The sequence below is a fragment of the Rhinoraja longicauda genome, chromosome 20, assembly GCF_053455715.1.
Source record: "Rhinoraja longicauda isolate Sanriku21f chromosome 20, sRhiLon1.1, whole genome shotgun sequence".
Classification (NCBI taxonomy): Eukaryota; Metazoa; Chordata; class Chondrichthyes; order Rajiformes; family Arhynchobatidae; genus Rhinoraja; species Rhinoraja longicauda.
Genome location: NC_135972.1, coordinates 33,616,942 through 33,632,444, shown reverse-complemented (window position 1 = coordinate 33,632,444; position 15,503 = coordinate 33,616,942). Strand labels below are relative to the sequence as shown.

Below are 15,503 nucleotides of genomic sequence, written 5' to 3'. Positions count from 1 at the left end.
TCAGTCTGGTTATCTTGGCGATACTTAAAAAACCAAAGTAGGAATTCAATGCCAGCGATTATTTTGTAGCAAAGTAATATTTTTTCTGATGCAGCATAGTCTTCGGAGGAGCACCTTAATTTACAGGGTCAGAATGTCTAACTTGTCATCTGTCAGTTTTTTTAACTTGGCATGGACTGTTTGGAAAACACTTGGCAATTTTTAACGAAGGTATCTCAAAATGCTGGAGAAACTCAGCGGGTCAGGCAGCATGTCTGGAGAGAAGGAATGGGTGACGTTGCGGGTCAAGACCCTCCTTCAGACTGAAGTCAAGGGGGCGGGACAAAGAGAATATAGGTGGAGACAGGAAGACAGTGGGAGAACTGGGAAGAGAGGGACAGAGGAGCTATCTAAAGTTAGAAAAGTCAATGTTCATACAGCTGGGCTGCCCAAGCGAAATGAGGTGCTGTTCCTCCAATTTGTGGTGGGCCTCACTGACAATGGAGGAGGCCCATGACAGAAAGGTCAGACTGGGAGTGGGAGGGGGAGTTGTGTTCAGCCACCGGGAAATCAGGTTGGTTAAGGCGGACTGAGCGAAGGTGTTGAGGGAAACGATCGCCGAGCCTGCGTTTGGTCTCGCCGATGTAGAGAAGTTGACATCTGGACCAGCGGATACAATAGATGAGGTTGGAGGAGGTGCAGGTGAACCTCTGCCTCACCTGGAAAGACTGTTTGGGTCCTTGGATGGAGTCGAGGGGGGAGGTAAAGAGACAGGTGTTGCATCTCCTGCGGTTGCAGGGGAAAGTGCCTGGGGAAGGGGTGGTTTCGGTAGGAAGGGATGAATGGACCAGGGAGTTACGGAGAGAACGGTCTCTGCGGAAAGCAGAAAGGGGAGCAGATGGGAAGATGTGGCCAGTAGTGGGATCCCGTTGGAGGTGACGGAAATGTTGGAGGATGATTTGTTGGATACGCTGGCTGATGGGGTGGAAGGTGAGGACAAGGGGGGACTCTATCCTTGTAACGAATGAGGGGGAGCAAGAGCGGAGCTGCGGGATATAGGAGGCCCTAGTGAGAGCCTCATCTACAATGGAAGAGGGGAAGCCCCATTTCCTAATGAATGAGGACATCTCTGATGCAATTTTTAACCCCCAATGTTGTTCAGCAGACCCTCCATGGCAAATAACACAGCTTGGCGGTCTTGTTGTATATAGGATTTCATGTAGGAGGATCATGGCTTCATCTGTGCTGATGATACCAGCATTAAAGGCAACCCACACTCCCTACTCTCCAACCTTGCAAGCAATGCCTAACATCCAGATTCCTTTTTGTTATCCAAGATTGTGGGAACAAATAGTTAAATGTTTTAATTATGGTCTTGTCATTGTTGTTCAGATTCCTTTGCAATAAGTTTATTCAAGAATTCAGACTTTAGTTAAGCTGTGGCAAGAAAGCAACGGACTGATTCATTAAAATTACAGAACATGCCAAAAGTATTTTTCTACAATTTGCACAAGTGATATCCATAATTAATTTGACAAACAAAAAGGCCAACTTGTTGATGCAAGCCAAAGAGCAAAAACATCTTTTCAGTCAGTCAGTACAACCACACAATATTTTTGGCTTCAGTATTAAGTGGCGAGGTGGCTTCTCTGCACTATCTCCACTTTGTGAGTTGAGGGTCTTTAAGGAGAGTATTGACGAGGACAGGATCCTTGAGGTAAAAACATTTTTTATTCAAGCAACAGGTTTCTTGAGCTGCAACTATCTTGTACCTCTCTGAATTATTTGAATCAGTACTTCAAATGATCTAAGCAAAAAAATACACTCTTCCTGGATCAACCACATTTTTGTCTGTGGATCCTCTGCCCCTCATTCTATGGTCTCTTTCCCACACATGGTGAACAGCTTCTGTTATATGGAGAGAATACAATACACTTCACGCAACATGCTGAAAGACCTTCCATCCAATAAACAGACAAAAATACATATTTATTGGTTAGCAGGGAAATGACAATTTAGTTACCATGATTGTATGCGTCATTATATTCCTTGATGCATGACTCGAAAGTGCAAGTAGATATGGCCCATCTGATGACTTTTTTTCTACTATTTGCTGCATCTTGTGAAATGGCAAATTAGGCTGTTACTTGAAGGAAGCTGTTTGAAATTGTGTCCATTAAATCGACAGGTGTCAAAATTCTGTTTCTGTGTGCCTATGCTCTCCCTCGTTTAGAAGTGCTATCCATCTACAAATGGTAGGCTGAACCTGAGACCTCCTTCTTTCCCAGGATCTCATTAAACCAGAGGTTCCCATACTGTAGTCCAAGTGGGCTGAAAAATCCTGACGAAATGCAAATCGCTGATGGCAAAAATGATCCACTGATGCCGAGTTTAGGAGTTTTCTGATATCTTGTGATGTGGCACTTTGATTGGTGATCAACACCTTCCAGCAGGAACGTGATGTGAATAGGAGCAGTTACAGCTGTCGGTGGGGGGGTGCCCTGCACTATATTACAACAATCCCACTTTACTTTTGAACCTAGCAACTTGTTCAGTAGTGCAAACACCTGTGAATATTGAAGAGATCCTCTGTTCAATGAAACCAATCAACACGTTTAAATACATGGAGCTAACTTTTATTTTGAATAATACAGCAAAGGTTTTGTGTTCTGCATTTAATCACAAGATCTTATTTTTCATGGTTCTAAATTCAGACTTTATCATATTCTTCTGATTTTGTGTGCTACTGATTCTGAATTTAACAGCCAGTTCTCATTTGTTCGCTCTTCAACATATTTTTTAAGTTGGAAAGATTGTGGCAAAACTCTAAATGAAGATTTTTTTCCTTCAGATGCTTGTAGCAAATATTGATTTGGCTCCCACAATATTGGAAATTGCTGGCTATGATGTTAACAAGACTAGGATGGATGGCATGTCTCTCGTGCCTCTGCTGGTAAGTTTGTGATTATATTTATAGCTGCTTGTTTTCATGGATTACTTGTACTTGCATGGCTAATTCTTTCTTCGGTATCTTGAATATCTGAACTACTATCTACCTCATTGGTAACACTTGGTCTTTCCTTGATCAGATTTTGCTGGCTTTACCTTGCACTAAATGTTATTCCCTGATGTATCTATACACTGTAAATGGCTCCATTGCAAACATGTGTTGTTTTTCCACTGACTGGATAGCACTCAACAAAAGCTTTTCACTGTATCTTGTTACACGTGACAATAAACTAAACTGAAACTGATTACAATTAATAAACATAACTCCTGTGCAATAACTGATTCCATCAACTGTTAGTCGATCCATTTTATTTTGGCCACAAATATTGAATGATAAAGTAGGATGATAATAAACCTAGACTTGATAAGCATGAAGCATTTTGGGTTTTATATCTATTTGCTTGCAATATATCTAAACTCCTCACTGTGTGACTAACTTTCCTTTCATCAGAATAACGTGGCAAATGTGACATGGAGGACTGACTTCCTTGTGGAGTATCAAGGAGAGGGACAGAATACAAGCGATCCAACCTGCCCCTTGTTAGGGCCTGGGGTGACCGTAAGTTCCTTGCTTTTGACACTGTTATTAGTAGGGAATTGCATTACATGTGGTTTAAACTCATCTAGTCGCAGTTACTAAACTGTACATTCGGAACTTTTCAGTTTGTGGTTTGCTGCAATTTTCTGCATAGTGTATTTGCATGATGCCTACATTGGCATGTCCCCAACAACTCTCACCAAGTTCTACAGATGCACCGTAGAAAGCATTTTATCAGGGCGAGTCGCACCCTGGCCATTCCCTACAGATCCAGGGACAGTTTCTTCCCCGCTGTTTGCAGGCAACTGAACTATCGTGCCACAACTAGAGAACAGTCATGAACTACTATCAACCTGTGGAGACACTGACTCTTTGATCGGACAAACCTCGACATTGATGAAATTGGAACCATGTGTCAGGAGAGCCGCTGAATTTCCTGTTTTAACATTCTAAATGAGAGAATGTAATGGTAATGGGGGAATTTAATGCCGTGTATGTCTCATTCAAATATAGAGGTTGTTTCGATCTTGTTGCTGAAGCAATAGCAATGCCACATCTCCATTTACAAACTACATCTTCCATTTTACTGACATCAGTAGTTGATTTGTTAGTTCACCATCGGCCTGTGTGATTGTGTTCTGTCATATCGCCTAGTAGGAATATATTTCTTATGGACTAACTTTTGAAATAGTGCTGTGAATCCAGCAGGATTTTAGCGATTTGCGTTTACCTTTTCTGGCTGTATGGCTCCCAACATCCTCTTGTGATCAAAGGCCTTTTCCACTGTTTCCCCATTGTCTTTGATCATCAGAGGTCCAAGACTGGTGGAAGTGTATTTGTGTGCCAGCTATGATTGGCATAGGCTGAGGGGCCAGGTTTAGAAGCTTGACAGACAGTGGGTGATAGTTAAAAGTTGAGGTGGGTACAATTACAATAAGTATATCTAGAGGGCATTGGCCAAACAGGCAAATGGGACTAGCTCGATTAGATATCTTCAGCATGGATGAATTGAGCCAAAGGTCTGATCCATGCTGTACACCTCTGGCTCCTCAGCTGCATACTTGCGTGACAATAGACAATAGGTGGAGTAGGCCATTCGGCCCTTCGAGCCAGCACCACCATTCAATGTGATCATGGCTGATCATTCTCAATCAGTACCCCGTTCCTGCCTTCTCCCCATACCCCCTGACTCTGCTATCCTTAAGAGCTCTATCTAGCTCTCTCTTGAATACATTCAGAGAATTGGCCTTCTGAGGCAGAGAATTCCACAACAATCCTGGATTTAATGTCAAATCCACATGCAGCTGCATTGGACCTCAAATGCCCCAAATGTCTACGCTGCTATGTGCAGGTAGGGTCAGAAGGAATGAATTGATGTGTGTACTGGAACTAGCAGAGAGCCATCACTGCTTAGCCATCAGTATGTGGCTTATTAAGTTTGAATAAATTCAATGAAAATATTTTCAAAGGTGCATTTCCCAACCTGGAGTGCCTCACAACCGGGCCTGTTGTCTGTGGTTGAAAGGAGCCTGTGATGTTTTGATGATAACACTGAGAAAACCTCCAAAGGATGTTTGTAATTCATGCAAGATTCATTCAGCTGCCCCAGTTGGCTTTCCTGGGGATTGTTAAAAAGTGGTGTCTATGATATATTACGCATTTATTTGAAAATAGTTGATGGCGCTAGGGAGGTTGTATTTTACCATGTGTGAACAAGTAAGGCTTGCTTTCTTCACATTCTTTTGATGGCTGCTGTAAATTGTTCCTTGGTGTAGGCTGGTGTCAAAAACATAAAAGGGACGTCCATGAGTATTTGGGGAGAATAAGTTATAGCACCACATGGAAAAGAGGACGGTACTGATGGAATTTCTTTGGGAGCTAATTTGGACATGTTAGGCCAATTGGCCATATTCTGTGTGTTAATCAGTATCTTGCCTCAGTGTATCAAACCTTTTCTTGCAGGAGTGTTTCCCTGACTGTGTATGTGAAGATGCATATAATAACACCTATGCATGTGTGAGAACAATTGCGGGCTCAACTGACCTGCAGTACTGTGAATTTGATGATAATGAGGTGAGTGCAGTTGAGCTATGGAGAATTGCTTGCCCTTTCCTTTAATAAATGGTGCTTTTTTTCTCTTGTTTGGCCGTTTCAACGGCATAAGCCTAGTTGGGATTACTTCTGACATGCAACTGTAATACTAATTACTGCTTTGACATTTATAGTTGTGGTTAAAATATAAGGTACAGCAATTTCATTGGAGGTTATGGCTAGCTTTTGAAGATGAAGATTCTACCCTGTGATGGCAGTTTGTGGTTGCAGGCCAACTTCAGATTACTGGTCCTGATGAACATTTTCTTTCTCCCCACCTGAGTAAATCAAATGAAAAACATTTACAGCAAGAAATGAGTTGGAATTCTAACTACATAATGAAACTACATGTTATACTCTATATGGTTCTGTGTGTTGTTAACCTTTAGAACATTTGTCCTCCAAGAACAACAAAAGCGCACACTTTGAATATTTTTAAAGCAGGGGTTGATATTAATAAGCAAGAGGTTAAATTGTTGGGAAGGGCAGAAATATTGAAATGAAATTACAATTGGATCAACCATTTTCTTATTAAAATATTGCAGGTTTGAGGAGCTTCTTTGCCTACTTGTAACACTTGTATTTGATTTGTAACATGGGCAGTCTTGATCTGCTTAGACGGCCTGTAATGAAGTAACAATTGTTCTGTTTTAAATTCTCAATTATTCAAAGTTTCTAGTCTGACCTACTTGCAGTAGCTGAAAGAGTGGTAGAATAAAAGGGTAAAAGTTGCCATGAAATATAATCTAAATTTAACATGACACTGCTTGGATATGATTATGAAGGTAGAATTGGCATAACTCCACTAGTAAATTCAATTCTGTGTACTAAATTGAGTCGCCTTTCAGATAAACCTGACTTGGTTTGCCTTTTAAAAGTAGAAAATGCATTTGTATTTTGGCTATCTCTGTCCTGTGATTTGATAAACTCCTAAGAATTACCATTGCAGGATGTAGATGGTTTGGGCAGGGATAATAGGTGGCAGGTAGTGAATGCAGATGTGTTCATTATGTGCATTTGCAAAATGTCTACTAACATAACTATTACTAGATTCTGGAATTACTCTGGGTAATTATTTTAATCGACCTTTTTTATTTCAGCTGCAATTTATTGGCATTGGCATGTGACGTTTCTGTGCTGTCTGTTCAATTTTTAATGACTGGGAGCAAAGAAGTTTTCATTAGTAGTTAATAATGAAATGTGGATAAAATGGAGACTTGAGGCAGTGATGTTTGCAGTGCATAATTAACTACAGTAGTAAGTGCAGCATGAACATTGGCAGTTGAGCAGTTTTCATCACAGCAAAGAAAACCCCCAAAAATTCCATGAACTGAGTTTTCCTTTTTGTATTTAGGTCTTTGTGGAAGTCTATAATCTAACATCTGACCCACACCAGATCACGAACATAGCAAAGAGCATTGATCAAGAAATTCTTGAGAAGATGAACCATCGTCTAATGATGTTACAGTCTTGTTCTGGATCAACGTGCCATACGCCAGGGGTATATGATCCAAGGTAAGAAAGTATGTTTATAATCACTAAGTGCACAACAATTGCTAATGCAGCACTTCTGTTGCTCTCTTCATGCTGTCCTGACAATAATAAGTGAGTTAGTTACAGCTTCCTTTGTTTGTTTGCTCTATCTTATAATATCAGCTAAGCATGTAAGTAGCATCTGTATGTAAGTAGCTGCACTTGTCTGTTATTAGTGCGGATCCAGAATTTGAAGTTAGGCAGGTCAGAGTAATGTAATGCGGAAACAGGCTATCAGCCTCACTTGTACTTGTTCATAACAAGTTTATGGGCCCAACCCATTAGGCCCATAATATCTCTAACCCTTTCCTAATGACTTCTAAATATCATTGTACCTGTCTCAACTACCTTTTCTGGCAGCTCATTCCATATGTGCATCACCCTTTGAAGAAGTTACTCTTCAGGTCCCTCTTTAAATTTTCCCTCTCCATCCTAAACCTATGCCCTCCAGTATTTGAGTTTCCCTTCCCTTGGTAAAAAGAGTGTGTGCATTCACCTTGCCTCTGCAGGTCATGATTTTATGCAGCAATATATGATCACCATTCAGTTCCCTACGTTTCAAGGAATAAAGTCCTAGCCTGCCTAATCTCTTCCTTTCACACAGGCCCTGGAAACCAGGCAACATTCTTGTACATCTTCTCACTATTTCTTCCTGCTTCACAACATCATTTGTATAGCAGGGTGACCAAAACCACAACACAAGTGGTTCTGCTATAACAAGATATTTGCATTCCTAAGAAATCTTGTTGTGGAAAATCATGTTATGAAGATCCTTGTGTTAATGGGGGGGAAAGAGGAAGAATTGACTTTCCAAAATGCACCACTTTGCACTTGATTGAATTAAACGCTATTTGACATTCCTCAACTTGCCCAACTGACCAAGATCCTGCTCTAAACTTTGACAGCCAGTTTCACAGTCTACAATACCTCTATTTTAGTGTCAACTGCAAACTTGCTATCATTGTTGGACATGAAATTAGTGCTGGAAGACTGGTGAGTGGCTAATGATGTGCCTCCATTTAAGAGCTGCAGAGAATAACCTGGGAATTAGACCAGTAAGCCTAACATTTGTGGGAGGAGTGTTACTGTAAAGAATTCAGAGGGATAAGATATACATGCATTTGGAAAGATGGGTTGATTAGGAATGGTCAGGCATTGGGGATTTATGTACCATAATGTGCTTTAGAACTGGTAATACCTCTGGTAATCGTGTGTGGTCCAAGACATAGCTCGCTTGCCTCCATTCTTAACTTTTATGAACTCTCCACAGTAAAAACTGATGAGAAATATTGAAATTTTCACCCATTTCCTGTGGTTCCAGGCATGGATGGCCATGTTCCTCTAAGATGACCTATTCTCTCCCTGGCCAGCCTATAATTCTTGATCTACTTGTGGAATCTCTTGGAATTTTACTCTACCTTGCTTGCCAGATCCACCTCGTGGTTACCTTTTTCCCTCTTTGGTACACTCCTTTGCTGAACACTGCCTACACCTGCTAAAACTCAAATTTCCCACCAGCCAATGTTCCCTAAACTTGGCAGCCTTGCTCTTTACCCTAGGTAAAACATTCTGTCCATGAGCTCTTGCCATCACACTTTTAAAAGTCTCCCATTTGTCAGACATCCCTTTAACTCCAAAGAGTCTCGCCCAGTCAACCAAGGTTCTGCCTAATGCCTCCATAATAGGCTTTGCCCAATTTAGAGTCCTAACTTGTGGATCAGTCCTTTCTTTCACCATAACTGTTTTTGAAACTCGTACATTTATGGTTACTTTTCCCCAAAATGCTGCCCCATTGACACTTCAATCACTGTCCTACATTGTTTCCCAAAAGGAGGTGCAGTGTTGTGCCACCTTCAGAAGGGCCCTCTATTGCTTAATTTTCCTTGGGCACATTTGACAAATTCCACCCAATCCAAGCTGTTGCACAATGGGTGTACCAGTGAGTATTGTGTGAGCTAAAATCTCTCACTGGTACCACGCTATTATTATTACAGTGATCTGCAATATCCTTGCACATCTGCTTCACTATTTCCTATTGTCTTTTGGAGGGCCTATAATAGTGCCATCAAAGTGACTATTCCCTTGTTTTTACGTTCTAACCATATGACCTGTAGACAATCCTCCAATAATAGTCTCTCAAAGCAGTTTCATTGTCCTGCCTTGTCATAAAGGCACCCCCACCCCCCCCCCCCCCCCATCCCTTTTCCTGACTTATCTATATCTCTATCACCCTTGTACTCTGGAGATGCCAGTCTTTTCTTTCTCTCGGCCATGTGTCCGTTATGGCTATAATATCCCAGTCCCCTGAGCCAATAGGCATCAAAATGTAAAACTAGAATTTATTTTTGCCACTTTCATCTTAACTTGGGAGAGGGCTTCATTTTTGATTATCTTAGGTTTTGTAAGACCATGTCATTTAATGACTTTTAATTATCCTAGTGACTCTGACAAGTTCTACTTCTCGCAGTGTACGTATGTGATCTGAGTGAATCTATTGCAGAATATAACTTTTCCTGATTGTGCAGATGACAGCTTATCTTTTAACTGTCATAGTTTCATAAGATATTTTCATCGTGCCCTCATGCTTTGATAGTGAATGCAGTTTCCATGAGAAACTGTTCAGATTTTTGTCATTTTTCTACTGCCTTGATATTTACTTTTGACTTATTTACTGACTTTGTCCCTTCATAGTAATATTCCATGAAACTATCCTGTATGGGTCCCATAGTGGCTGCATTGCAAATGTCACAGATTCTCCTCCTCTTTTACATGATGGATTTCCACTTTGTTACTTGATATGTTACAGTACATGACAGTAAAATGTTTTCACAATATTCCACTTTGGTCTAGCTCTTGCATTTTTCAGCATAGTTGCCACTTCCCAACAACCTGAAACATTACAATTTTGATAGGCCAAAATAACAGGTAAAACCTCTGAAAACACGCCTAGGCACACAAACTCTGCTGCTAAGCTAAGAAGTGCAGAACCTTGTTCATCCATGAATGCTGATTGCTTTTTATGCTGGTAATATTAATGTTACTTTTTGTTGGATCATTATGTAATTTAACAAGATATTTTGTTCTTTAGGTACAGATTTGACCCGAGGCTAATGTTCCATCATGGACCCACTGCAACCAAGCTCTTCCATAAAATTGTATGAGGTCTGTTTGTCATTTGTGATATGCACCTTCCTTTTCTGTGCGGTAAATCTAAATTGTGAGAAATGTTATTGTTTTTCCCCCCCTCCTTTCCTATCACAGATTCCTCCCCATCCTCTGAATTATTACAATGTTTTTTTTAAAAAAACAATGGAAATGTAATTCAGGCATTTCTTATATTTTTAGTTCTGTTGCAGCAGCACTATTTATTTGCAAAAGTTACTGTCTTTAATTTAAAGGAAAGAATGCATATAATTTCTCATGAGATATGACCCAAATCAGATAGTTTAAGCCTCTGAGTTCCTTGCATGAATTGCTGGCTAGTAACCACAGGCCCTCCTCTAATGGGTATTGCATGACCTTTCAAGTGAAGTTCCTGTATCTGAACACCATAGCATGATCTTTGTGCTAATAGTTCAGTTTGCATGTAACTCCTGAACAAACTTCACTGTAAAGATAATGTAATAACCTAAAACAGCAGAAATTTGAAGAGGGCAGTTCAGTTCCACCGTGCTGGAATCTTCACTTTATGCTTGACAGGACAATAATTGATCAAACATTTAAATTATGTTCAATGTTAGATTTATTCCCTTTTTCATTTGCTGTCTCAAAAGGGAACAGAATATTTTGCTGTGAAAAATAATGGGATTTCCTATTAACACTTGGGTCAGACTATTGTAAAGCAAACTCATCTAATTCTGAATCCACTTGTCTTTGAGTTCAAACACTCTCCAGTATTAAATGCTCTACAATTATATCATTTTGGGCAATTATATCTGTTCTACCCCAGCTGATTTTGTTTATTATCAACTGAAGGTCATTAACATACTTGACCTACACTGTCCAGGGCTATGAGATTCCTTAATTTCTTGGCTATGACTATTTCTCTGACCTCCCCATTTCCTTGCGTCCTTGAAGTGATTTTGTTCCAAGTCGCATTGCAATTTATTTGGTATCTGTCAAGTTTATTTCCAATATGCATTATTCAATATCAAAGGGGAAATGTGACCTTAATTTTTTCTATAACATGAGGTGCTTCAAGAGTATAATATCCATTTGGTTCAGAATTCTGTTTTTAAAACTTGATTCCACTGGCATGAAATTATTACTTTCAAGTGACAGTTTAGATAATTGCACTGAAGGATTTTGAGTCTCTACTTCTGGATGATATCAAACTTGCTGGATCTGTGTTCTTGCACATTTTCCTTCCCAGCTGAACATGAAGATCTGACTCGGTAGCTCATAATTGCTTACAAAATACAGCCAGAATCACAGCGATATCCACTATCCATGTTATCTGCCACATAGCTATCAAAATGCCTCTCGTCTATCAAGTGTTGGCATATTGTTCAGTTTTACACAAACTAACCACTTCATATTGTATCCTGCACTGTTGTATAAACTATCAGAATATCTAGTCTTTATATTCAAGGATGAAATTATTACTTTGTTTTACATTGTTGATTATTCCAACTGTGGAAGGCTTTGCTTGATATGTGGTATAAAGTGCGAACTAACATTCTGAGTGGTATGCTGAAGCAATGTAAATTATCTGAAGGACAAACAAACTGCAGCTAAGCTGTTTTTTTCACTGGCATAAATGGTTAGTATATAGTTGATACAATGCATCTAGGGTAGAAGCCTAAGTTTTGACGTGCATTAGTGAAGAAGTTTAACTAGCAATGCTTGATGACTAAGGTCTGTCTTTTGCCTGGTGTATTTGTTAAATCTTCAAGTAATCATGCACATTTGATTTGCCATTGAATGCAGGGGCTCAAAAAAAAATTTGCACATCATTATTGCATTACTGATTACAAATCCTGTATTTTCAGTCAAACTGTTTTCACCTTTTTTAAACAAGTAAATTATGCACTTTGGATAACCATTTGTATAAACAATATTATTAAGAGGGTTCAGATTTGAGGCACTTGTAGTGTGGATTTTTGAATTGAGATATCATGCCTTTTCCAAAGATGATTTAAGTGCCCTTGACTGTATTTTTGAGAGTGTGTATATATGATGGCATAATTCAAACCTTGCACTTATTTAATAAACTACTTTACAATTTGAAGTTGAATCTTTCAATCTTGCCACCCCCTCCCTTGCACCACTAACAATAAACAACGTAGAGTCTTAATGTTGGCATCACCCAAAAGAAAGATCGTGCCTCTTTTCAAGTTGAGAATTATTATTATTTCTGCATTCTTAGAGGTAGCACCCAGAATGAAATGTTGCCAAATATGGCAGCTACACATGTAATGTTGTTAATTCTGATATTCTGTTATGTATGTTGCCCTTTCCAATACCTATGTACCATAAACCCTTGTGTTAGGCATTTCTTTGGTTACCTTCCTGCTGAAAGGTGACGGGCTTCAGAGTTGGAAATCTGCTTTGAAATGTATTTTAAAAATGAACCCACTTCAGAAGGTTGATTCCCAATATTAATGAACAAATTTCCAATGTTAATGAGATTTGTCTAGCTATGATTGCATTTGGAGCATTAAAATTACCCCACATTTTTGAAATATCTGATCTTATTCAGAAATATTATAGGAATGTTCCAGTTTTAAATGCAAATTTGAAGTTTCCCTTGGACACAATGTTGGAAATGCTCTGATCTATGGGGATTTCTCAACATTCCCTTTTTATTTCAGATTTCTAGTGTCTGCGATGTATAATCGCAGTACATTGTATAGCGGACTAACTTTAAAAACAATTGGCATTCAAAACAAAATAGTTTTTATAAGTAGATTCAGCTATGCAATTAATTACTTTATTTTAATGGAAACCAGACCACCCACTATTTAAGCCAAAATAAACTTATCTATACAGTTGTTTTGTATACCCAGGTGTTTTTGGAGCAAAACTTTCCTCTTTACTGGGTCTGAGGAAGGGTCCTGACCCAACTGTCAGCTATCTATTCCCTCCAGAGATGCTGCATGACCTGAATTACTCAAGTGTATTATTTTAAAAGGCATCTATTCTGTTGGTCTTCAGCTGCCTTGGCTCAAAGATAACTGCTCTTTGCATTTTTATTTCTTGATACAAAACCATCACATTGTTGGTGTCATCCTACATCCTCTTCTTTGTCTCCACTATTTCTATATTGTATAATATTGCAATATGCAAAGTACCTGAAAATAATTATTTGAGAAAATTGCTTTTGGTTACTTGAACCACACTAAGAAAAACTTGGCTTTATCACAGATTGTTTTAGGAGTAAGATGCTTTGCTGTCCATCCCAAGTCTCCTGAATTTATTTTATAGTTCTGAATTACTGTGATAATATTGTGGCTTTTTACTTAACTTCTACATGCCACAGGTGCATGTTGTTCTGACTCGCTCTGCTCTACTCACTGTATATCATGACTGTATAGGCAGACACAGTTCCCATGCTGACTTTAATTTCACTCGTGATGCTGCCAGTGTTAGACCAATAACAGATAATGATGGCTCAGACTTTGGAAGGGAGTCTGGGTCACCCCTTTGTTCCCGACAACTCCTCATCAGATCCCCCTTTGTTCTCCTTGCCCCCCACCAGCTAGTTCTCGGCAACCCTCCTCGCTCTCAGTGGTCCACTCCACACTTAACGGTTGCTCCGGGCAGCCCTCCTCGTTCTCGGCAGTTGCTTGCGGGGCCCGCCCTGGGCGGTGCAGGTCCTGTCAACGCTGGTGGATTGAGGCAGAGTTCAAAATCCACCAATGGGCAAGTCGGGCCTACTGGGTGGGTCTCCCGTCCTTGGTGAGCGAGTCTCGGGTCCGTGGTGGGTGGGCCAGGACTGCTGGAGGGCTTAGCCCCGGCTCGCCACATGCATATCTCTGAAGATCACCTCCGACTCTCTGAAGATTTGTCCTGGGCCCAGCACATTGACGACCACATTCACATCCCTCTACTATCATCAGGAAGAAGGCACAGGAGCCTGAGAACCACGACGTCGGGGTCCAGGAAACAGCTTTTCCCCAGCAACCATTAGGCTCTTGAACACTGCACAACACTAACTATCTCAGCAGCTATGATCTACTATGGCCTTTGTTTTGGTTGCACTACATACTTCAGTTTTGCATTTTTATGATCTGGCTATCAAGTATTATTAATTTATTGTATCATTGCAAATATATTTGTGTTATTGCATTAATGGGCCTGTAAAGCTGCAGCAGGTAAGGATTTAATTGTTCAGTTGCTGGTACATATGACAAATAAATACTCTTGACACTTGCCTAGGCTTAGGCCTCTGGTCTCAGATCCAGGCTTCTCACCCTCCAAATAAATTAAAAATTCCACAATGCTTCTCTCGGGATTTTCCCCATTATATCACTAATCAGTTTCAATACAAAATACCAGATCTAAAATCATATGCTCTCTGATTATACAATTAAATCATTCGACATTCTATGAACTCTCCTCAATGCTACTGTGGCTAATTTGATTTAACTAATCTATTTAATGATTGAAATCACCATAATGATTGCATTTTTTAAATGTACTATTACAAAGTCAATAGAAGCAAGCGTTCTGACCATCAAGCACCTATTTCCACTTCTCTCTTTCACAACAGATTTCACCACTCATCTGTACATTAGGGGCAATTTAAAGTGGCCATTTAACAAGCCAACCTCCAAGTGTTTGAGATGTGAGATGCAACTGGAACTCTGGACTTTACATCATTCTTCTTGTGGGTGTTCAGCATTCCATCTCAAAAACATGCTGGTGGGTTGGTTGATTACTGCAAATGACTTCTTAGTGTGTGAGAATGGCAAAGGAATTAAAGGAGAGTTGATGAGCATTTGAGAGAGTATATAAATTATTATATGCTAACAAAGACGGATGAGGGAATAAAACTGATTCCATTGCTGCACGACAGACACGAGGAGCCGAATGGTCTGCTTCTGTTTGAAATGTGTTTTGAATGTTACTACCTTTAACATACTTTCTGACAATGAACTCTGGACCCCTGACACTGGGTGATTTTTATCCTCCCATCCCCCCTGCAATTTTTCCGCATATTATTTTAAATCAAGTCAAGTCGTCAACTTTATTTGTCACATACATATACAAGATGTGCAGTGGCGGGACTGTCTTCCCAGTGTCCTGAACAAAACTCTGATGCTGAGAATAAATTATCTATCGTCCAATCCACTTTGTTTTCAGTCCTTGCCTTTTTTAATCTGCACTTTTACTGTAACACTATGGTTGA

At 39.9% G+C, this 15,503-nt stretch overlaps 1 protein-coding gene across 1 annotated transcript in view; it reads left to right on the top strand.

Annotated features, from left to right (window-relative positions):
• The window catches only part of gnsa (glucosamine (N-acetyl)-6-sulfatase a), a 32,175-nt gene extending 19,795 nt beyond the window's left edge, over nt 1-12,380 (top strand). The window contains exons 10-14 of the mRNA XM_078417374.1: nt 2,831-2,932; nt 3,440-3,547; nt 5,489-5,599; nt 6,972-7,132; nt 10,239-12,380. Of these exons, the coding sequence (XP_078273500.1) occupies nt 2,831-2,932; nt 3,440-3,547; nt 5,489-5,599; nt 6,972-7,132; nt 10,239-10,311 (555 nt within the window). The 3' untranslated portion in view covers nt 10,312-12,380. The remainder of the gene's footprint in view (nt 1-2,830; nt 2,933-3,439; nt 3,548-5,488; nt 5,600-6,971; nt 7,133-10,238) is intronic.
• The last annotated feature ends 3,123 nt before the right edge of the window (nt 12,381-15,503 follow it).